Below are 25,446 nucleotides of genomic sequence, written 5' to 3' on the forward strand. Positions count from 1 at the left end.
TTTTTGACGATTTCGTGGACGGCGTAAAAATCTCAAATTTCATAAATATTTCATCAATAAAGACTATTTAATTACATTATATTTGTTTTCAATTGAAAAGCTTGAATATGTCAAGTTGATATAAACCATTTGAAGAAATGCTCAGATTTTTTAGTTTTTTTTTAACTAGCTAAATTTAGTTATATTTTCATTCGATGAAATAAAAATTGTACTGCCTTTTTAATTTGAAAGGAATAATTTCGAAAAGATTAAAAGAATCAAACTTTGTTGTTTTCAAAATAAAATGGAGAGTTTTTTTATCTTTGTTATCTGGGATAGCCATTTTGGGGTTTTATGGGAGTGTTTTCACGTTTTCTGGTGATGTGTTTTGTTTTGTGGTGGCGTTGGTGGTTGATTCCGGGTATTTATTTATACGTCGGGGGGGTTGGACGTGGCGCTGGGTTTATTTGTAGGGATAGGGGGGGTTTATGTTTGCTGGGTGTACTTGGGTGGTATTTGTTTGCGTGTGGTTATAGTGTGCGGTATTTCCTTGTTTTTTTGGAGGGTTTGGGCGTTTGTCGACTGTTTTGTCATGGTTTGGTGTCTTGGTGGGCTGGTTACTTGTGTGTTTTATGACGTGCGTGGGTGTTGTTGGATTTTTATGTGTTTATGTGTGGTGTGGGGGGGAGTTGTTGGGGTGTAGCGGTTGTGGGAGTTGTGGACATTGGTCTTGTGTGAAATGCGTGTTTTAATGGTGGTTTACGTGGGGGTTTTGGTGTTTGTGGGGGGGGGGGCAGGGTTTTGCGTGGTATGGGGGGAGTGGGGTGGTGATGTTGCTTAGGTGCCCAAGTAATTTTTTCTAGTTTATTGAAGAATAATTTATAATAAAGCGAAAAGATGTAGTTTCTGTGATTTAAACATAGGATTTTCAGAGTTATTTCAACATTTTTCTCGTTCCGCGAAATTTGCGTGAAATTTGGTGTTTTGAAATTGAGGTCCCCGTGAAATTTGCAATTTTCGAGCGTGAAAAATCACTAAGCCTACTAATAAGGCTCACAGAAAAAAAAGATGGTAATATTCATCAGGAAATTGTGTCAAAAAAATGAATTTTACCTCAGAAAATGATGAATTTTCATCAGTTATTGATGAATATTCATCAGGTTCACATTTTTACACATTTTTTATGTAATATTACTCAAAAAAGAGGTATTATTTAACCTACCAAATTTTCCACATTCCAAAATTATTTTTTTTTCTGTGCTCTTACTTATTGCACTGATCTTGATTTCTCGGATTCGTTAATTTAAGAAAAAAGTAGAATAGTGATTAAGTGTAAGTCAGTTTGTGTCTGCTTTTCGGTCCATTCGAGTTTGTTCAAGCAGAATGTTTGTTCGAAAATTTCCCAAATGGTTACTTTGATTCAGTTTTCCACAGCCGGCTGTCTAAGGCCGAATCGATTTTAACTGAACAATATTTACTCTGTAAAAAATCTTTGTAAAATCACATTCTTGAGCAAACACATGTTATATTTTATGAAACAACGTGGTACACGTTGCACATACGAAAAAAAAACTATATTGCACACCCCAAAATAATATCGGAGAGAGTCGCTTCCAAATAACCCAGTCTGCGCCCCAACCTTCTCGTTTATTTCACCGTCTTGTAAACATTTTGATCAACACACATCCACCAGTAGGTTTCCCGTACGTCGTATACTGTATTAACTGTATATGGTGTATGGACAAATTACTGCTACATCGGTATTGATCCCATAAATCTGTAGATGATGAGATAGCCGAGAGGGTTGGGTCGCGGTCTTTTTTTTTAGAAGTGCCTCGCCAAGTCGATGTTATTTTTCAGGGAAAGCAATTTTTTTTCTATAGTATATTCTTTTTTTGTACACGTTTTCTCATACAATATTTCATGCTCTGGCTCACAGAGGTGCTGTGCATGCTTTTGCAAGAGATTTTACCATTGGTTTTGTTGCTGTGTAATTAAACATGAAGTTTCTCTGCAGCAGCATGTCGGTTTGCTAGCCTTAAGGCTAGCCACTGTCTCAACCTGAGCAAAAAAAAATCCACTGCATTAACAGTTATTCCCCACGCAAAAAAAGATTTTACTGACGGGAATCAAATCCACCACTCGCAGAGCGGATTCGCGCCTTAGCCCGCTCGGCTATCAGACCGATGATGGAGGAAAGAAGATAAACGCCTATAGAAATGCACTTCAACTGTATGGGCCACTATGGTTCGTTAATCGAAAGAAGGTCGTTAGCCGATATAGGCCACTCAATAAAATGGCTACATAAAAAAAATAATTTTATGAAATAATAGAATGGCGACATATGAGGCAAAAATGAGCAAATGCTTACAAAAAATCTGTCATTGCAAAACAAGAAAGTAACGATTTTGGTTATAAGACTATATTATTTTATCTCTGTTGAATCATTTCAATTTAAAATCATCGTAAGCTTAACGTCAACATAAAGTTTGACCATTCGGTAAAGTAGGTTTCCATCAGAGCATACAGTGTGTCATATAAATGTCCGTACACTCCTGCAAGAAAGCATGTGAAATAAACTATATTTTCTAATTGTCAAACAAATTGTCTATAAAACAAAACACGATTCAGTTGATTAATTGAAAGCTAAAGCAATGTTTCCATACCGCAATGTACTAACAATCATTCGAATCACTGTAAGGTATAGTAGAATAAACGTCAATATCAATTCATCGATAAAGCAGTTTTTTTAAACTGACTAGTTAGATTTGTATCAGTGTAATTCCATAGATGTACTAAAATGTTCTAAAATTTGAAATCATCGCATGGTCAATGTTTACACTCCAATTTACAAGTTTATTTGTATGGTTTTTTGTATCTGATCTGTAAAAAGTTTTCAAAAAAAAAAAGAAAATATTCAAATATAAACCGTAGTAATCAAGCAACAAGGTTTGCCAGCAAAAATAAAATTATTAAAGACATACTGAAACTAACTAGCTAGCGAAAATGTTGCTGGAATTTTTAGAAGTAGTTATCACGTAATTCAACATAAAATTATTCAAACATATTTCGAAGCTAGAAAATGTTTCTTGATTTTAAAAGATATTATTTTGTAAGCGAAAATATTGCTGATATTTCAGGTGAAGATTGCTAGAAGCTTTGTTATCTAGAAAACTCAAAAAATATTCCAATATATTTCGTAGTTTTAATAAGGATAAAAACGAAAATATTCTGTTCAAAAATCTTTGTAATTGAAACAATGAACTGTGAGTGAAACTAGTAAATATCGTCAAAATTTTCATCATGCATTTTTGAAAATGTTCAAATTTGACTTAGATATAAAACTATAATGAATGCAAAAATATAAGTATGTAATTATAATTCAAAAATCATAATAACCAAGCCACAAACTTACTTTGCATAACAAACTTACAATTAATACATTTTCTATTTTATTTTTTTTTCATGAAGTGTTGAAATTTTCTGGGTTGTAATTCGAAAACATTGAGCAGCCCTGAGTTACTAGTTGGTGAAATTATTCTGGAGAAATTTTCTAGTAGCTTGGTTGTCTAATATTTTCAGAAATTATTAAAAAATGATCCGAAGTTATCTTGTAAGCTAAAAATATTTAATTTTTTTTTTGGAGAAGTTATCTAGTAGCTTGGTTATCTAGTTGGTGAAATTATTCTGGAGAAGTTATCTAGTAGCTTGGTTATCTAGTAATTTCAGAATTTATTTAAAAAATATTCCGAAGTTATCTAGTAAGCTAAAAATATTTTAATTATTTTGGAGAAGTTATCTAGTAGCTTGGTTATCTAGTAATTTCAGGAATTATTAAAAAAATATTCCGAAGTTATCTAGTAAGCCAAAAACATTGAATGTTTTTTGGAGAAGTTATCTAGTAGCTTGGTTATCTAGTAATTTCAGAAATTATTAAAAAATATTCCGAAGTTATCTAGTAAGCTAAAAATATTTAAATTATTTTGTAGAAGTTATCTAGTAGGTTGGTTATCTAGTTGGTGAAATTATTCTGGAGAAGTTATCTAGTAGCTTGGTTATCTAGTAATTTCAGGAATTATTAAAAAATATTACGAAGTTATCTAGTAAGCTAAAAACATTGAATGTTTTTTGAAGAAGTTATCTTGAAGCTTGGTTATCTGGTAATTTCAGAAATAATTAAAAAATATTCCGAAGTTATCTAGTAAGCTAAAAATATTGGAATTATGTTTTTGGAGAAGTTATCTAGTAGCTTGGTTATCTAGAAATTTCAGAAATTATTAAAAAAATATTCCAAAGTTATCTAGTAAGCTAAAAATCTTGGAATTATTTTTTGGAGAAGTTATCTAGTAGCTTGGTTATCTAGTAATTTCAGAAATTATTAAAAAATATTCCGAAGTTATCTAGTAAGCTAAAAATATTTAAATTATTTTGTAGAAGTTATCTAGTAGGTTGGTTATCTAGTTGGTGAAATTATTCTGGAGAAGTTATCTAGTAGCTTGGTTATCTAGTAATTTCAGGAATTATTAAAAAATATTCCGAAGTTATCTAGTAAGCCAAAAACATTGAATGTTTTTTGGAGAAGTTATCTTGAAGCTTGGTTATCTGGTAATTTCAGAAATAATTAAAAAATATTCCGAAGTTATCTAGTAAGCTAAAAATATTGGAATTATGTTTTTGGAGAAGTTATCTAGTAGCTTGGTTATCTAGAAATTTCAGAAATTATTAAGACACATTCCGCCGTGACGATGCAACGCTTTGACTTTTCTTTTTTCAGTATTTTGGCTGTAACTCAAAAATTACATTGAAAAGGTACATATGTTATTACAGATTCGGAAAGTACATTAAATTTCCTATAAGAAACAATGTTGAAACATTATTTTAAGCGAATATTCTATTTTTGAGAGGGGAATGTGTAGCGTGACGTTGCAACGCGTGACTTTTTCTTAATCCTGACCCAATTCATGTTTCGCCATTAACTCTGCTCTGTTAATCGAAAAATTTGGAATTCTTCTTCCATTTTTAGTGTAAAATTGGCTAACAAATCGAATGCAATCATTAGTTTTTCGAAAAAATTAAACCTCGATTTTTAAAGATCACTTACATTTCGTGACGTTGCAACGCTCTGTTTTTGAAAACAGGGTTTTTCGTTGCGTTGCAACGTCACGAAATTTTGGTTTAAAAATAAATCATAGTTTTTGTTAGGCTGAACAACTGTAGGTTAAGATTTGATTATAAGACATTAATAGACAGTACAAGGACATAAGAATTGATTAGCCCGCCCATGTTAGACACCCCCCCCCCCTCCCACTATACCGCTTTCACAGTAGCAGTACGATTTACGAAGTTTTCCAAAGCGTTTTCAAAATATTTTTTTTTGTATTATTCCATTATCACGAAGGATACCCCCTCCCCCCCCCCCTCCCGTCCTCTATCCATGTAACGGGACGTCCATGCATTACGTAACGCCGTAATATCAAGGGGGAGGGGGGAGGGTTCGAGGATTTATACAAAAAAGTGTATCGGAAATGTATTATCACGAGGTGGAGGGGGTCTAAAAATATTAATGTTTTGTTACGTAATGCAAGAACGCTCCCTTAATATTTTAATGATTTTGGGTAATTTACAAAACACGTGGAAGTTTTAGAAGGGAGGTAAGGAGCTTCAAGTTTTTAGGAGGGCTGGAATTTATATATAAAGTGCCCATATCGTTTGTTTACCCTAAGGGATGATCTGCAAACAACGTAACTTATTTTGTTGACTTTTGTGCTTTTTAAATTAAATTTGAGGAAATATTAAAATTGTTTACCTGCGCAACATTAACATTTTTAATTGCGAACAACTAAACGTTGCATACAACTTATTTAAGTAAGGGTTCGTCCAACAACGGAGTGACAAAAGTTTAAAAAAAAAAATCAATCGAATCACGTTATTTTTATTGTTTAATGAATTTCACTGTAATTTGACTTACATAAGGGTGTGGGATTAAAAAATCGTTGCGTTGTATTAGAATGAACCCTCACTTAAATCAGTTTATCATAAAGGGGCCATCCAGTAACCACGTGATTACTTTTTTGAAAGTTTTAGAATTTTCCTCCTTGTGAACATCGGTCTATTTTGATTTGTTCAACAAGTTTCATAAAATACTTTTTTTTCGAGTTGCATAAAAACTTAAGTGACGGAATTTTTGAATGAACCATGTACAATTCTTCTGAAAATATGCTCGGAAACATTATATAAAAAATATATAATATTTAGAACCCTTTTATCTTCAACAACCAACTACGCATACACCTTTTTTGCCATGTGACCAATATGATTTAAAATTTCGTGACGTTGCAACGCAAACTTAAACCTGTTGTAACTTTGGATCTAGACAACCAATTAAGTCGCTCTAAGTTGCATTTGAAAGCTCTTTCCAAGTACAAAGAGTATCCGAAATATCAAAATGATTGAATTTTAGTTTTTTGTTGACATAAACAAATGTCCCTTTTTCGTGACGTTGCAACGCAATAAATAGGTAAACTTACACTAGTTTGAAAAAATACTTAACTTAAGATAAACTGCAAACCCATGACATTTCCGTTTAGTACAACTAAAAACCTACAAAATGCAATCAAAAGAATAATTTTTGGATTTTATTTCGCTGAAAACCAGGAGTTTTTACAAAAATGTTTTAAAATGATGATTTTATCACGAATTGATGCATAACTTAACCAACTTGTTCAAAATGATATTCAAATGATCAATAAATGAATACCATGATTTTTGAAGCTTCAAGTAGTCTAGAATCGAGGAAAAATATCCAAATAGCTCATACACGCTTTTCAAAATTTCATTCTAAGGTGTACATTGCCGGAGAATGTGTCTTAAAAAAATATTCCAAAGTTATCTAGTAAGCTAACAATCTTGGAATTATTTTTTGGAGAAGTTATCTAGTAGCTTGGTTATCTAGTAATTTCAGAAATTATTAAAAAATATTCCGAAGTTATCTAGTAAGCTAAAAATATTTAAATTATTTTGTAGAAGTTATCTAGTAGCTTGGTTATCTAGTTGGTGAAATTATTCTAGAGAAGTTATCTAGTATCTTTGTTATCTAGTAATTTCAGAAATTATTAAAAAATATTCCAAAGTTATCTAGTAAGCTAAAAATATTGGAATTTTTTTTTGGAGAAGTTATCTAGTAGCTTGGTTATCTAGTAATTTCAGGAATTATTAAAAAATATTCCGAAGTTATCTAGTAAGCCAAAAACATTGAATGTTTTTTGGAGAAGTTATCTAGTAATTTCAGAAATTATTAAAAAATATTCCGAAGTTATCTAGTAAGCTAAAAATATTAAATTTTTTTTGGAGAAGTTATCTAGTAGCTTGGTTATCTAGTAAATCAGAAATTATTTAAAAATATTCCAAAGTTATCTAGTAAGCTAAAAATATTCGAAAAAAAATTGGAGAAGTTATAAAGTAGCTTGGTTATCTAGTAATTTTAGAAATTATTTAAAAATATTCCAAAGTTATCTAGTAAACCAAATATATTGGAATTTTTTTTTCGGAGAAGTTATCTAGTAGCTTGGTTATCTATTAATTTCAGAAATTATTTAAAAATATTCCGAAGTTATCAGCTAAAAATATTCGAAAAAAATTGGAGAAGTTATATAGTAGCTTGGTTATCTAGTAATTTTAGAAATTATTTAAAAATATTCCAAAGTTATCTAGTAAACCAAATATATTGGAATTTTTTTTTGGAGAAGTTATCTAGTAGCTTGGTTATCTAGTAATTTCAGAAATTATTTAAAAATGTTCCGAAGTTATCTAGTAAGCCAAAAAATATTGGTGGAATTTCGGTTATCTAGCTGGCGAATTTTTTTTGAGAAGTTATCTAGTAGCATGGTTATCTAGTAATTTCAGAAAAAAATTGAAAAATGTTCCGAAGTTATCTAGTAACTTAAAATATTGGAGAAGTTATCTAGTAGCTTGGTTATCTAGTAAATTCTATGTTTAAAAAAAAAAAACATCGCTACTAGATAACTTCTGTACTAAAAAGTTATCTAGTGGCGATGTTTTTCAAGTTTTAGTACTTTACTAGATAACTTTTTAGTACATTACTAGATAACTTCTCCCACCTCCCGGCTTCCTCCTTCGTGGCTCGACCGTCTCGGGAGCCACTGCTTCCTTGGCTTTTTCCTGCGGGGCGAGGGCGATCCTTCGATTTTCCGTCCGGAACTGCGCCCGGCAGCGGAGGGAACTCCGCCGGCGTGAACGCCGGAACTGCTGGACTCTGCTTCTCCGCCTTCCTTGCCGGCGATTTCGGTTTCGACGCCTGCTGGCGCCTCCAGATGAAGTCAGCACGCTTAGGGCAGCTGCGGTCCGTGGCTTCGTGGGCTCCAGAGCAGTTGGCACACCGGCTTCGGCTCGGCTTCTTGGACTTTGCACTCGTCCGTCTTGTGGGGACCCCCACAGTTGTTGCACCTGCCTTTCAGGTGACAGTTCCTGGATGCAAAATGGCTTCTTTGGGCATACCGAAGGCACCAAAAAAGTTTCAGCCGGATTAAAAAATACAAAAAAAATCGAATGACAGAAATCTCATTGAATTGCTCTTTTAATTTTTCGTTTTGTTTTTTTTTTTTTTACTCTGTGCCTTTTTAACATTTTGCGTTGATTAGCGTGGCTGACGGATTTATGAAAAAACAAAAGTGTCCAATTTCGAACGCAATGACTGACATTAGCAATGTGGCCTCAGAACATAGCCTGAAATTTTGAGTGCATTTTGTTAAGATTTAGTACTTCCACCATTGACCTGAAGCTAGTATGGAACTTCTAAAAATTTACTTTGGGAAATTTTCACTTTTAACCTTAGAACCTCTTCTTGGAGAAAGTTTCCCAAAACTCAATCAAATTTTCGTATTCTCAGGTTTGTTGTAGGTTTTGATCCGGGGAACAACTTTGTAGAACATCGCAAAGCCCTAGGAATTAATCCCGAAAAAATACAGAATATTTTTTGGAGTACGGAAAAAATCTAATCTGCTCTAAAAATTTGCCTCAATCTTTCCGGCATTAATTCCAAGCACTTTGTGATGTTCTACAAAGTAGTTCCCCAGATCAAAACTTACAAGAAACCTCTATTATGAGAAAAAAAATCATAGGGTATAGTAAAACTTTCGAGAATACGAGTTAAAAAGTTGAGAATAAATAAATAAAATTTATTGAAGTTTCTTTATCACTTCAGGTCAAGAGTGGAACAACTAAACATTAACCAAATGCGCTTTCAGGCTAGCTTCTGGGGCTATAATGCTACAAAATTCCGGTCGAAGCGTTCGTAATAGAACACTTTTGTCATTTTCATACATCCGTGAGCCATGCTAGCGTTGATGCTTTCTTGCATTTATTACCTTTATATATTTTATGTTAAATTTTTTATCTTTTTTGGTTTCCGGTCAATTTGGCTTTCTTGTTTTTTTTTTGGTTTTTTTTTGCCTTTTTTTAAATTATGAATTTTTTGTGTTTTTCTTTTTTAGTTTTTCGATATTTTAGCTTTTTTTTATTTCGCTTTTTTGTTTTTTATTTTCGTTTTTTCCTTAATTTATATTATTTTTTTTTGTTTTATGTTTTTTTTTGGTTTTTGCTTTTTATTTTCGTTTTTTCCTTAATTTATATTATTATTTTTTTGTTTTATGTTTTTTTTTTGGTTTTTGCTTTGAAATTTTTTTGCACTGAGGTAATAAACCACGTGCACACTTTTCTGAAATCGCGTTCACAGAACACCGTTGGTTAGGTAATGGAAAGAAACTTCCAAACGAGTCAAAAACATTGAAGATCTGGCAACCCTGTCTCAAGTTATGAGCACTCAAATGATAATTATGTACTTTTCTGAGGCCGAATCTCACTTAAACATATGTAAATTATGTTTGGATTAATCATCCGTCCAATCCTTGGTAAAGTAATCGAAAAACCTTTCCAAAGAGTCCAAAACATAGAAGATCTGGCAACCATGTCTTTAGTTATGAGCTTTTCAGTTGTATGTGTTTTTTTTTCTCCCGGGTCTAAACACAATTAGACGAAATTTGTGTCCAAACACATCTAATAAACATAGATTAAATTTGTGTCCAAACTCATCATATCACCAACCACATAGGTGCTGTAAAAATCATATTAAGCATGTTTAAGATTAGGAGTTTAAAGGTGACCCGAAAATTCTCCATGAACCGGAAAAATAATTAAAGCTGAACCACGAGAAGTTTCAACGAATATCATTTGAATATTCATTGAATGATCGCAAAAAAATAAATAAAAATAATCCTGTGCCAATGCTTTCGACACAGCCGAAAATCCCGTTCCCATTAACTGCTAATTGAGTCCTTTCCGCGAAGTATCTCCATAATTTTGCCCAAGCTTTCACCACTCAACTAAAAACGCGCGTTCACACATCCCACCCTCACTCGGTGAGGAAGCTGGCCTAATTGAACCAACTATAGTGTGAGGAGGACTTCGAGGCGCGTTCGACAAGCTTGTTAATATTCCAGCGGGCTCAAACGTCGACGGACCCCCACACATTTCGTCACGAATTCCCCCCTCCGGTTCGGGGTCGGCACAAAATTAAAACAATTAGCGTCCGTCCTGGGCAGAATGAGAAGGAAAGAAAGGGTGGGAGCACTTCTAAACGATCAAATAATTACGGCACCGTGATAATTTCTTCGCTAACGTTTTCATTCAACCGTCGCCATGCCAATTCTTCGGGACAATTGTGTCGGTCGGAGGGTGGATTCCCCCCAAAAACGAACGGACGGACGGCGTTGACGACTGCTCGTGGACCGTTTCGTGGGAAAATTTATGAAAATGATAGCACTTTATATAACCCCTGCAGCAGCAAAAAGTCCCCCCCGACCCGACCTGCCAGAATCCGGCGGCCCGCGCGTAGTGCTTTGTCTTAACAACCCTCCGGGCGACTTCATCGGACTCTCCGGACAATGCTGTCTCTGGACAGGGTGGATTGTCCAGGTCTGGTCGCGCCGGCTAGGGGATGTTGGCCAACGGTGAGGCTCCCCGGACTTCATTTTAAGCTTTTTCGTTGAGAGACTAACATGTCACTATCATTCCCCCCCTAAAATGGGTGCCTTTGTATGACCCGGTTTTGACAATAGCAGCAGCCTACCCATTTGCCTCCCCGTCCTGTGGAGGCGTCACAGAGCTTTGTGAAGTCAGTATAGACAGTGGGTAGCGAGTCGAGTCGGTATCGACGGCTTTCTAATTGGAATTGAATTGCTTTCTTCGGGGGCTTCATAACGGGCAAGTGGGTTGAGTTTTAACTTCCAGATTCTTGCGAGTGGTCCAAAATCAATTGAGAGAAAGAGAATGCTCTTGCACTTTAGGGTGGTCAATGACTTTTTACTTTTGGAATTTGGAATGGAAAACTGTAGTTCTTTCTTACTAAACCATGTAAATTTGAATTCTGGCGCAGAATGCATATTTCCATGGTAGTTTCCTTTTGTTTATACATCAGAAATTTGTTGTAATTGTCTGCTCTACAACTTTGTAGAACATTGTTATACCCTAAAAAATAGACAAGCAAAGTTAGAAAAAACACCAAATTTTAAAATGACAAATTTTGTTTTAAATGAAAAAATGGCCTTTCTTGGTTAATGAAGATTCGAAAAGTACATTAAATTTCCCTTAAAATTACAAGTTCCAAAATTTTTCACAGCTCAGTAACGGAAAATGGCAGACTTTTTAAACAAATATTAGTGTTTATTTTATGAAAAATACGTTTTTTCGGCATTTTGAGTGGTCATAAAATAGTGTGCATAAAATCATTATTTTTTCAAAAATTTATGATCGTATTTCACCATGACTATGAAGTAGCAGGTTTTGATTCCCTGAAACATATAAAAAAATCTCGAAAATAATGAATTGACCGATTCTTAGCGAAGCTACACCAGAATGTCACTTTTTCAATTTTCAATGTGATTTTTTATATGAAAAATTTTATTTTAATTATGATCTAGTAATTGCAATGTTCTTTAAATGCGTTTTCTTATCTGAAATACCAAAAATATTGACCAAACAAGGTCTGCAAGTCATTGAATGGAAGAGGAGTTTTTTCATAAATCTGCTCCTTTCGTTGTCCCGTCACGAAAAGAAATGGCTGGCAAAAACTCAAATCTCAACCAAATCTTTCAGTTCAAGGAGCAAAGATTCGTTTTTCAATTTGTGATAATGTGTAGAAGAGCAAAAGTTCTAAAAAATCAATCTGGCAAAACTATGTCGATTTTTTTGGTGTGCCTTTTAAAATTCCAGTTTTACGATGTTGTCCCGTCACGCTACATTTTCATTTCAGGAGAAGCACAGGTATAATATTGTTCATTATGCATGTCATTTCTATGATGGAAAATCAATTATCTTTTCAAATATATATAACATTGGGGGGTTTCTTCTTTAATTGTGCCACTACAGCCAAAACGCTGAAAAAAACTTGGGATTTTTTTGAAAAGGAGCCGACGAATCGGTCAATTGCAGATTTTGGGAAATTGATTTTTTGTGCAAAAAAATTAATTTAAGAAATAGGCATTTTTTCCGTGTACCTATTTTGTCTGAACAGTCCTCATCAATTGTATGGCGAATTGTATGAGTGATCAAATGAGTTTGAGCAAAATAAAAAATATATATAAATGATCGAAATCGGCCGTTCGCCCAACCCAACACACGAACAGATATTTTCAATGAATCTGATAACGTCATGATCCAAAATGGCAAAAAATCATGTAATAAGTTGGAAATGTAGATACATTGTCATGATGTAATATAAACTGTCTGCTTTAAGAGAATGCAAATTATGTCTTTTCTAACGATTTTTCATCAGAATTTAAAATTAAAATGACTTGTTGTGCTTCAAATCCCGGACACTGATGAAAGCTGATTTGAATTCCGGACACTCGTTTTTGCCTATGAATCGCACAAATTTGGACTGAAATGTGAAAGGCATTCTTTAGGCCTCAAATCAGATGTGTTCATCAAAACAATCGATATTTTATATAAAAATTTGCTAGAATTTAAGGAAATCAAAATCTTAATTTTCTGATTTGCCTTCCCGGTGCTTCGGACGCCTATGAAATATTTCAGTGAAATGTTTCATTTTTTTTTGGTAGACTTATAATTTTATTTTATTTTATGGTTTTGGCACTAACTACAGCGTTGAAACAAACTTTAAACGAAAGTCGATGTTAGAGATCATCAAATAACACAGTATTGACATTCATAATGCGAACTTATATCCAAATAATTGATAAACAAGATGATGTGTCCTGGTTTCAAAACGTCCGGGAAATCGAATCATGACGTTTTTGAGTAATTTTTTTATTTATTTTTTTCGAAATGAAAATGAATGATTCATGTTTGAACATTAAAAATTAATTTCAGAGACAACGGTATTAGGAAATGTTAAATGTTAATTTCAATTTTCCAATTATTCATCAAAAAGTACTTTAGATATTTTGTTAAAGTGCACCGTTTTTGAGTTATAGCCGTTTTTGGGTTAAATTCATTTTTAATTTTTAATTTTTCAACATATTGTCGCTTGTGTGCTTTCTTGTGATACGTCTTCTTTAAAAGAAAGGACGTGTCACAAGATAGTATACTAGCCAACGATTTTTTCCAAATTAAGCCACAATTTTCAATTCATCCAATTTTTCAATGTTTAAATGTGAAATTTGGCTGAAATTTTCTCAACTCCACGAATAAAATATGTTTAGATTTTTTAACACGATTTACATTTCAAAAAAAAAGCTTAAATAATTTTATTTTGCCCTTTTGAAATATTAGTCGCGATTAAGAAAATGCTTAAAAAACTTTGTTTTAAAGATTTAAAGAAAAATCAAGTTATACTTTTTAACATTGAAATAAATATAAATAAAATAATATGTGATAAAACCAAATGTATGACAAAATTCTTTAAACATTGTTACAGTTATACTTAACATATTTTTTTTTTGCAAGATATCAATTTCCCTAAACTAATCCGATCGGTGGTCCCAAAATTCAGAAATTAGAAAAAAAGTCTTCATGTGATTAAAGATGCATAAATGGGCGTATTCATAATTAAAACCAAATTGAAAACCAATTTCAGCTCAAAATTTTTTGACGCTTAATTTTCTGGGGTTATTTTCTAAAGTAAGGGGGGGGAGGTAAAGACTTAACACTTTTTTATGGTTTTTCAAAATATCAGAATTTAATAGTATGTTAATCCTTTAACTCTAGCTCAATTTCCTTGTCTTTTTTATAAACTCTTTTAATCTGATTTTTAGCTGATTGTATGGGAACTGTGCCAAGCATCTTAGAAACAAAGCTTGAATGAACATTAACATGACTGAAAAACGTTAAATGTGTTTTTAAAGTTTCATAAGCTATAAAGGCATCATTGAATTCATCTATTTTGCCATTAAATTTAGGCTTGTTCAGTATTTGTTCTGACTCGATAAGAAAAATAAAAAGTTTGATTGCATTTATTGGTTCAACACGTTCTTTCACTATGTTTTAGTCAAATAACATTTCAAAAAAAAACTACCCGATCAGACGGTAATAACAAAATTCATGCCATTCCAATAACAAATATTGTTAAAAGAACAGAAAGTTTTATGGAATCTTCTTGAAAAATCATTTTTTGCACAAGAGTTCAATAACAGTTTAAATTACCATAACAAAACTTGTTATTGGTCTTTTATTGGTTGAAAGCCATAACAACTTGGGAAAAACATTTTTTGTTATGGACGAATACCGCCAACTGTTATTGGGATGATCGGATTAGTTGTTACAATAACAAAAAAATATAACAAAGATTTGTTCGAAGAATAACTAAAAAATTTATTAGTCTGTTATTACAATAACAATCCAATAACAATAAAATCATAACGACGAATAACAAATCTTGTTATAAATAACATAAAATGTTATTGGCCTAGTATTTTCAAATATCAAAATGTGTTATTCCCAAGTTATTCCCGTCTGCTCGGGTATGTCCATGTTAAAGTTAGAAAAAAACACAAAATCACAAAATCTGGAAAGATAACTGCAAGATATTTCACTCAACTAAGTATAATTCCATGGACACCCTAAGGCACACCCTCAACGGCATCCAAACTCTGGCAGTAGTAGATTAAAAACGACAACATGGCTTCGGGGGGAGTCCATTACGGTTATAGGCATTTTCATTGTACGAGGCAATACCGATGGGGAGAGAGGAGATTGAGACCAGATTCTTCTACACAATACAGAGGAGCAACAATGTGGCAATTATAATCTCGTTTATTAGAATTTCGACGACTTTTGGCTCCCAAGAAGTGTGGAAAATTGAAAAATTATTGAATGTTGGATTCGCTTGGAACGGGGCAAATGACTTTCTGGAAATCTTTAAGGAATGTGAGCTGTATGAAATTGAAGCCATACAAATACTGAAAACCAAGAAACATCGTCATTAAAACTTGCAAAAAGAATATGTTTGTAACGATAACTTTCAATAGAGGATCAAAGAAAATTTTCTGCATAAGGCTCTTGAAATTCATTACCTTCCAGCCATAACCACTTTCAACAGTTTCCTAACGAGTTTTTTACCTCCGGGATCGTCCCAACCACTTCTGAGGGGCCCATAAAGTGATGAGTTTTGTGACCAACCCCCTTCTCCGGTTTCCGCCCCATTTAAGTCAATATAATGGTAAACGCAATAAACCCCCTTTTCTGCCCTCTGCATGCGACATTTATGCTCTTGTACGTAAAGTACACAAACATCTGCTTTCACAACTCCATCCGTCGTATATTTATGACAGATGAACTTGTTCGTCCTGTTCGGTTTTGTCCCGGGAATTTCTCCGCTCTTCTCCCGAAAGCTCCTTCCTTCCTGCCTTCCTTCCTTTCACCCCGGCGAAAGCAGCAAGTCAATATTGAAACAATATCAACTAGCGCCTTCTCGTGTCACCTTCAGCCCCGCCCCCCCCTCCCTCCACCCACCCATCACTCACACATGCTCATTTACGAGCAAATTAAATTTAAACGGCTTTTGCCCCATCAGCTTGATCAAAGTTACGACGTTATATTTATTTATGAGCACACGACACTCAAACTCTCCCCCCCACCAGGCTCTCACGCTCTCTGGTTCTGGCTAGCAACTGTGCAGCCAACAACGTCTAGAAATACTTGGTATTGGTAATTTCACCACCCACCCCGGCCAGGCTGGGCCAAAACGCTTCCGGCGATTTTCCATCCTCAATGCGAAAGTCGCAGTTCTGCAGCAGGCATCAATACAGCGCAGCAACCGTTGGCGTGGCAATTGTTCGGGGGAGTGATATATTTTTGGAGAGTTGAATTTCATTTTTACAAGAAACATGAAAAAGACCACATCAAAAAAAAACTGTTGGAAATAAAAATTTTAGCACAACTAGTCATATTGGCAATTAAAATATTAAAATCGGAGTTGTTTCGAACAAACGAAGGAAGTGAATCATTAAGTAGAAGCCTTCTTTCATTATATTTTGTCATCGTTGTCCCGAACAGACGGTAATAACTGAATTCATGCCATTTTAACAACAAATACTGTTAAAATAAAAAAAAAACTTGTTATGGAATATTCTTGCAAATCCATTTTAGCATAAGAGTTTAATAACTTTTTATGTTATCATAACAAAATGTGTTATGGGTTTGATATTGGTTGGAGGCCAAAACAAATTGGGAATACTTTTTGCCATGGAGGAATACCTCCAATTGTTATTGGGGTGATCAGATAAGTTGTCCAAATAACAAAAAAATAATAACAAAGATTTGTTCGAAGAATAACTGATATTGTTAATAGTCTGCTATAACAATAACAATCTAATAACAAAAAAATCATGGCTACGAATAACAAATCTTGTTATAAATAATATAACATGTTATTGGCCTAGTATTTTCAAATATCAAAAAATGTTGTTTCTAAGTTATTTCCGCCTGCTCGGAGTCTGAAATCGAATTATGTATGTTTTTAATTTCAAATGCAAACTAATTAAATCTAATAAAAATGTAGCAACACAAAATAGAAAAAATAATAATCGTGCTAAAATTCTCTATAGTTATTTAAACTTACAGAATATCTGAACCGGAACGAATCAGCATCTGAACAAAAACAAATGCATCTCTCAAAAATTGTGTAATTTTATATAACAGTAATTGGCGTCCTGGAGACATTCTTTGGTGTGTTTCATATTTTGACTAGGAAGGTGATTTTTTTTGTGTCCCGGTATATCAAAAAAAAATCTGAAGTGCGAAAAAACGTACAATATTTTTGTATTAAGCATCCCATTTGAATTAAATTAAATCGTTTCAAAAATCACAAAAAAAAACATTAAAAAATAATGTAGGCAAAGCCTAGGAAAATATGTTTAGTGAAATAAACAATTTTGTTGAAAGCAAAATATGGAAAAATCCTTTTCAAAAAGTGGTATTCTTCGTTTTAATTTACTGTCATCAAAGCCGTTGCTGTCATTTTTGGGAAATATGATAAAACTTTTTTTATATCAATAGAAACAGAAATGCAGTTCATTCACAACAATTTATAAAACGTTTTCTAGCAATGATATTTTATTTTATTCGTGTTCGTCGTACTGTTTTCAAACTGTTTGATTTAACATAACTGTAAATAGTCATTTTTCAAGTTACAGAGTTGTTCTTCCAATGCTGCATTAAAATTTGCAATTTTGTCACTCTACACTAAAATATTAAGCTTCATTTGTTACAACTTTCTCAAAAACCCAAAATTCAATTTTATCTATTTTTTTCAGTGAAAATTGCTATGTTGCTATGCCAGCTTAAAATTTGCTACTTTAAAACAAACTTTTAAGCCAGCAAATTTCCAGTAGTTTGAAAAATGTGTTGTTATAAATACCAGGTGTTGCGACGAGAATAACGTTCCACTACAGGTTTAGCCGAGTGGGAACAAATCTTTCTTAAGGGCATTACCAACTATTGGAAATGCAGAAAGGAGAAGTAAAAAGTAGGAAAAAGAAGATCGATAGAAAGGCAAAAGAAACGACCAGAAATCACAAGTACGACAAAGATCCGGCCAAGCCGATGCCATTTGAGAATTAACGTAGAAGTTGGTAAAAAAGTAATTCGCTAACTGTAAAATTGTAAGTAAAGCTTCTACTATGATTGTATCCAAACTAATGAATTAAATAAAGTTTTAGCTAATCACCAACTAAACACGGTTGCCCAGATTTGCTCAAAGAAATTCAGTGACGCTGACTCTTCCTAATCTCAACACCAGGAATTTTTTAATGTCAATATTCCCAAAGAAAAATGTTTTCAACAAATTATGAATCCTTTTCAAGAAATATGAGACCATTGCAAATTTATTTCAATTACCGCCCCTCCCCCCCTCCCAACCCCAACCATTAAATTGTTAAATTAAATTGTTAATTTTTATGAAAAAAAATGGACCATCGATCGTAAATAACTCAGAATATACACAGTAAAAAATTCATTTTGGAAGGGGTACATATTTCATGTCAGAAAAAAATGTGTAATATCACCTCTGAAAATGTGTAATTTTACCGCTTTCCTAGTGTAAAGTCACTTTATCAATCAAAGTTAAGGTAAAATTACATCATAAAAGAGGTAATATTCAACCTTCTAAAATTACACCTTCCAAATTTACACATTTTTTCTGCGTATTGTAATTTTTTTTTTTCGAAAATTTCATAAAATTTTACAAATGTTTAATTTTTAAACATTGAAAAATAGACCATTAGTTGCCGAGATATTGCCATTTGAAAATGTGGGAATGTTTGGATGAAACTTTAAAAAAAAACTTCAATTTTATTGCCTTTTTTCTTCTTTTATGTTGTGTATTTCAGCAACCAGAGGCACTATTTTATTGTAAATTTCCTCAACCTCTGGAAAAAATTTCCTGGACGGACGGAAACGGGAAATCGTAACTCAAACTATGGCTCAAAAGTTGCAAGTTTTGTTCTTCTAAAAAATATAAAAAAGTATAAAATAAAGATTCTGGGAAGTTGGATGTCTGTAAAAATAAGTGATTTTAAAAATCGGCAAAATTGTTATTTTTTTAATAGTCCTTATCAATACCTCCAACATTGCCCAAGACACCAATTCGATCAGAAAATTCCTTCAAAAGTTACAGATATTCTAATATTTACGTACGGTTTGAACCAAATAAAAAATTAAATCCATTTCCGGTTTTGGTGGAGAATCGTTCTTATTATGTTTTGCAAAATTTCTAATAAGTGATAAAAATATTAACTTAATACAATAAATAAAAAAAGTGATTCTACATCATTTACACTCGGATCTACTAGCTTGTCCATTGTTTGCACTTTTGAGTAAAGAAATGTTATTACAGTCCAGATTCGATTATCAAAAGGCCTTGGAAAAATTTCACTTGGATAATAGAATCCAAGATAAAATCACATTTTTTTTGTAATTTGTCTTATTTTTGATTGTTGAGCTTAAGATTTTTTAAATCCAAGATGGCAGTGATGCCAAATTGAAAAAAAAATCAATTTAATGTGTAATTTAATAAGCAATCAACTATTAAAATTTGACAAACATAGGGTCGCAGAACTCGAATTTGATGTTAGAAGAAAGGAAATTAAAAAAACGCGAAAAAATTTGTTTTGTTCTTGATTCGAAGTCTTATACAAAATTTCGGATAATCAAACTTTTTAGTCTGGACAACAATTACAAATATGTTGTTTTAGATCAATAACTCTCTCGGAAAAAATGAAACCTGAAATTTAACTGCCTTTTGGGAAAATAAAAAAGAAATATCCTAAATTCATTAACAAAAATCGCTGGAACATAAAGAAACTTTGGGATTCGTATTGAAATTCTATTTAGGAGAAATTGTCACATGTTTGGCAGGTTAAGGATTCCGTATGATTCTTATTATGTAAATAAATTATTCAGCAAAGCTTTTGATGGAAACTTGCTAACTAATTTAAAGAGTTATATTTTATTCAATTTCGGTTGAAAACGACTTTAGAAGCAGTAATTGAACGCCAATAACAAGATTTGCCTATTTTTGATGCCGTTTTAGACAGAATTTAATATTTACATTGAAAAATATATTTTTCTAATATATGAAATGAAAATGTTGCATTTTGCTTGATATTTAAAGAAATACCACAAAAATTATTCGAAGTTTGTAGATGTTATATGGGATGACTGTAAACGATGTAACTATTCAGTTGTTTGATTAAAATTTACTCAGCTCAACATCCCAACAATCAAACTACCCTGATCCCACTATGAATCGTCATCACCGTCCAAACCGCCCTACTTGGTGTGAAAATGGCATCACAGAGAGTGAGCTCGTCAAGGCGAAAACCCGTACCCCCCTACAGTGAGTGAGTGAGTGTTTCTTATTGCACGGTCGTAAAATGCAACCGACAGTGAAATGATCAATCTGTATGCGGTTTTTAGAGGCCTATAAATCTGGCGGACCTTCCCAGCACCAGGATTCGATCCGTCCCGATTCCGACTTGGCACTGCAGCCACAAAAGAGCCGACTGCTGCAGCGCCATTTCGGACGAAAATTGCGCCAAAAGTCAATGCGCGCACACACATGAACTCTCAATATTGGCACCAACACCATTCTACGAGTGTAACTGATGAAGGTGGCAAGTTGGGGATGGAAAGTTGGGTGGCGGTTGGCCGGTTTGATTGCTGGTTTCATAAATTTACAGCACCACCATTGCCACCTCGAGAAAAGGGGGGAAAGTGAACTGATGGAGTGAATGTGTTGGTTTGTGGCATCCAATTTGGAAGATTTGGGCAAGTTCATGGAGTTTTATATTTAGCTATTTGGGTCCTAATAATGGAATAAATTTAGGGTTTTACATATTGAGCTTCTGAGATGAGAAATCGAAATCTGGAAATTTATGTCATATTGAGAACAAGCTAATTTGCAATAATTTACCTGTTGTAAGGCAATTAATCATGGTCAAAAAAAGACAACCTACAATTTGTTTATTTTTTTCAACACAGATTTTTTAACTGAAAAATTAAAATAATCTAAAGTTTTCGAAAGAGAATCGCTTCAAAAGAGTTTTGATGAAAGTTTGGGTAAATTATTATCTATAAGCATCATTTTTAAGCTTCATTATCATTATCTTTAAGAAATTTTAAAAAGCTTTGAATAAAATCTTCATCATTGAATTTCACAAAATACCATTTTTATAAATGCTCTAATTTTAAGAATTTTGCATGCGCTTTCACTGTTATGGTTTTTTTATTGAATACGAAATACTCAAATTAAAAAAAATATAAAAATTGAATTTACACGCATAGCTTTCAACATTGGAATGAAAAAAAGCGTTTGCGTCCAGCGTCCAGTTGCTTTCCAATCATAAGTTTTCAAAATTTCGATGTATTGACTGATTTTTTTTGCAAAAAAAAACAAAACTTTTCGTGGGACTACACATTGGTATTTCATGATAATTTAAAATATCTTCAAAGAAATTAAAACATGCTAAATAAGATTATTAACACAGGAAAAAGCATTTTAACTGGTTTTCGGTTGATTAAACTTTAATTTTCAATAAAATTTTGAAGTTTTTCGAAAATAGATTTCTTTTGTCCACTGATTCTTCAGGCCGACTTTGAAGGGGAGGGGGGAGAAGGCTGACAAAAACTCTGAAAATATTTGTAAGGCCTTAGAGTTTTTTTAATCTGTGAAATCTACAACAGTGAAAATGCATGTAAAACTTTGAATCGTTTGATTGCAAATTATTTAAATTTGAGTTATTTAGAAAAGAAACAGCAAAAAAACAGTATTTTGCGAAAATTTTAGTTTTTCGTTCAAAAAACTCTAAAATTGTGAAAATGCAGTCAACATTCCGAACCGATTGATACCCGAATTGCAGAGCCGAATCAGCCTCCGGCTGTTAGCTCATTAATAAAAATTATGAAAATTTGTCAATCTTTGGAAAAAATACGGTATTTAGTGACTTTGTTTGTTTTGATGTTTTAAAACCGACTAAATTTTTATTAATCCGTGAAATTTGGCATTTTCCGCAAAATCCCGTGAAATGTTATGTTTGTTACGATTTTTCTCCAAATAATATATCGAACTCAAATAGGAATAATAAAAAAATTATGAAATACAGTAGAATTAAGCGAGTGCTTGTTAAATACCCTTGTTTAATTACTAACATAGAGTTAGTGATTTTTGACGATTTCGTAGACGCCGTAAAATTCGTGAATTTTATCAATTTACTCAAATCTCTTTTTTTAAATAATAACATAATTAATATTTCATCCATACAGACTATTTAAGTAAATTTTATTTGTTTACAATTGAAATGCTTGATATGAACCTTTTGAAAAATTGCTCCAAATTTTCAGTTTTATTTAGAATCTAACTAAGTTTAGTAATACTTTCATTTGCTGTAATAACAATTTTACTGCTGTTTAAATTGAGAGGTAAAGTATAATAAGAAATTAAAAGAATCAAGCTTTGCTTTATTCAAATTAAAAAAAGGGAATTTTTATCTTTGAAATAAACGTTTAAAAACATTCCAGATTTTTCTGAATCCTATTTAATTTTAAGATATTTAATTATTTGGTGGGATGATTCCCGTGAATGTAAAACAATACTCCTTTTTTTGTTTTTTTTTCATTTTGATTAAAAATTTCGATTTTGTTAAAAAATTCATTTTGTTTATTTTTTTTTCAATTTTGATTTGAATTGGGAGATGAAAACCTTTAAAGTTATTTTTAATGGGCTAAATGTCGCAAAAAATACAAATTATTTAACCCATTTTGGCTGGACAAGATTGTTAAATCTTGCTTTGATATGAAATTCAATTAAATGAAGCAAATCAATGAAAACTTTTTAGCTTTATTAGTCGAATGTTAAAAAAAGCAGTTCAATAAATGAGAATACGCATGCCCTACATTTTGTTTCAAAATATATATAGAGCCCACCCATAAACCAGGTGGAATCTTATTGGGATTTTTTCTTTAGTTTATTTACATCCGAGCAGACGGAAATAACTTGAGAATAACATTTTTTGATGTTTGAAAATACTAGGCCAATAACATTTTACGTTATTTATAACAAAATTTGTTATTCGTCGTTTTGTTTTTTTTTTTTTGTTATTGGATTATTATTGTGATAACAGATTAATAACATTTTTAGTTATTCTTCGAACAAATCTTTGTTATTATTTTTTGTTATTTTAACAACTAATCCGATCATCCCAATAACAGTTGGAGGAATTCTTCCAAAACAAAAAATGTTTTTCCAAAGTTGTTTTGGCTTTCAACCAATATCAGACCAATAACAAATTTTGTTATGATAACATAAACTGTTATTGAGCTCTTATGCAAAACTGGATTTTTCAAGAAGATTCCATAACACTTTCTGTTATTTTAACAGTATTTGTTATTGAAATGGCATGAATGTTGTTATTACCGTCTGCCCGGGCATATAATGAAGCATAAAAAACAGTTTCTGTGGTTTAAAAATAATATTTGCAGAGTTATTTTAATATTTTTTACGTTCCTTGAAATTTGCGTGAATTTTGGTGTTTTTAAATTGAGGTCCCCGTGAAATTTGTAATTTTCGAGCGCGAAAAATCACTAAGCCTAACGATAGTTTGTACTGCTTAAAATTTCTGAATGTTTTTAAAAAAGCAAATCCATGTTAAATTTGATTTTTCATGCTAAAATGAGTACTTCAGATTGGTTTCAGTTGATTAGACTTCCATTCCTCTTATTTTCAGATCAATGTTGAAGTGGGTGAGGGGGTGGAGAAAGAGGGGAGGGAATTATAATCTTACTAAAAAAAATTGCAACGGCCCACCATAACCTTATATAAAAACTTAGAAAATTTAGCACAAGCTTTTGAATCGTTTGCTAGTTCAGCACATTTTGCTAACAAAATCCCACCATTATTTAAAATCAAAATTAAACGATTCTCTGATAAACAAAAAAATCAAAAAGAGTAACTCAAATAGTGCCAATATTTTTTATAATAAAATGCTTTATTTTAAAGATTGCCTTCTTTCCCAAAAATAGTTGCTTAAAATAACTTTCTAAATATCTTTTACCCTTGTGTGGTTTGACTGTGATTATGGTGTTTACATTTTTTGTTTCGATTCACAGCCCTAACCTTCTTATTATCTTTGAATTTGAACAAAACACGAGAAAGGCTGCTCACTGAGCAAATGATTAAACGATAAGTCAACAGCATGACGTGGCTTTTTCGGATCTCTGCCATGACAGTCATCAAATCCATATCCTTTGTAAAAAAAAAACATCAACCAGATGGTCCCAAACGGTTGCAATAAAGCAATTACAGTAATCTGTTCCTATGAGTCGACCAGCACACAAGCACAAGCAAACGGGTCGTCCTGGCCGGGATGACAGCAATTTAATGGGCAATCCGTCCGCACCAATCGCTCCAACTCTTCCGCCCGGAATGACACACAAACCATTTTCAATTTCCAAACCATCAAAGCTGTCAACCGTTTGAATATTTAATTGAATTTATTTCATCGCACTAATTGTCCCACTTTTTGCAGGAATCACCTCGTCGTCATCGCTGCCCTCGCTCGGGGGAGCCGGGGTAGGAGGAGGAGGCACCGGTTACAGTGTTGCCAGTGGTGGGGCCGATAAGCCGTACTTTGACGATGTCAACTCGCGCAACGTAACGGCCATCGTCGAGGACACGGCCGTGCTGCGGTGCCGCGTCAAACACAAGGGCGATCGAACGGTGAGTTGGGGAAATTTGAATTCCGCAGGACAACGCTGCACGGACGGTATTGTTCTTCTGCGCCAGTGTCCAGTGGGCTGAAATCGATTTAGAGTGACGGTTCGCGCTGGGAAATTTTGCGCTGGGAATGGTTTTCTGGGACAATGGAATACTTTGCACTTTCTACGTAGTATAAGGTTAGAACTACAAAATTAAAAAAAAACATTTTTGATTGGCTAAACGAAAATAAACAGAAGAAAAAACTTAAAGATACCTATCTTAAACCGGGGGTACCTTAAGTACCTAGAGTACCTTAAACCGGAGTGACTTTGATATGATTTCAATTTGTTTTTGGAAAATTTTCTAACAGGTAGCGTTTTTCTCAAGATTATTATTTCAAAAATATGTACTGGGGTAGGCGACACAAAGTCCACTCATTATTTTGTAAAAAAGGTTTTTTTTTCAATAGTGTTTAGAAAAAAAATTACGTTGAAAATTCTTGGTTAAAATTCCGGGGTGACTTTTATAGTCATAGATTTTCTTCATAAAATCATATTTAAGATGTTCAAACTCAATTTGTACGTTAAATGTACCATCACTAAAGTAGCTGATATAGTTTTTTAAGAAAAAAAAATCAGTGTTTATATTTAGTTAACTAAGTTTATACGCTTTTTAAAAAAATACATATAAATTTTAGGAAATTGTTAAAAAGTCAAAATTTTGCCTGAAATTTGTCACAATTA

General features: G+C 32.8%; 1 protein-coding gene across 1 annotated transcript in view; it reads left to right on the top strand.

Moving 5' to 3' along the window:
- Positions 1–24,856, top strand: part of LOC120421439 (uncharacterized) — a 101,022-nt gene extending 76,166 nt beyond the window's left edge. The window contains exon 2 of the mRNA XM_039584646.2: positions 24,534–24,856. Within this exon, the coding sequence (XP_039440580.1) occupies positions 24,534–24,805 (272 nt within the window). The 3' untranslated portion in view covers positions 24,806–24,856. The remainder of the gene's footprint in view (positions 1–24,533) is intronic.
- The last annotated feature ends 590 nt before the right edge of the window (positions 24,857–25,446 follow it).

Source organism: Culex pipiens, chromosome 3 (assembly GCF_016801865.2).
Source record: "Culex pipiens pallens isolate TS chromosome 3, TS_CPP_V2, whole genome shotgun sequence".
Taxonomy (NCBI): domain Eukaryota; kingdom Metazoa; phylum Arthropoda; class Insecta; order Diptera; family Culicidae; genus Culex; species Culex pipiens.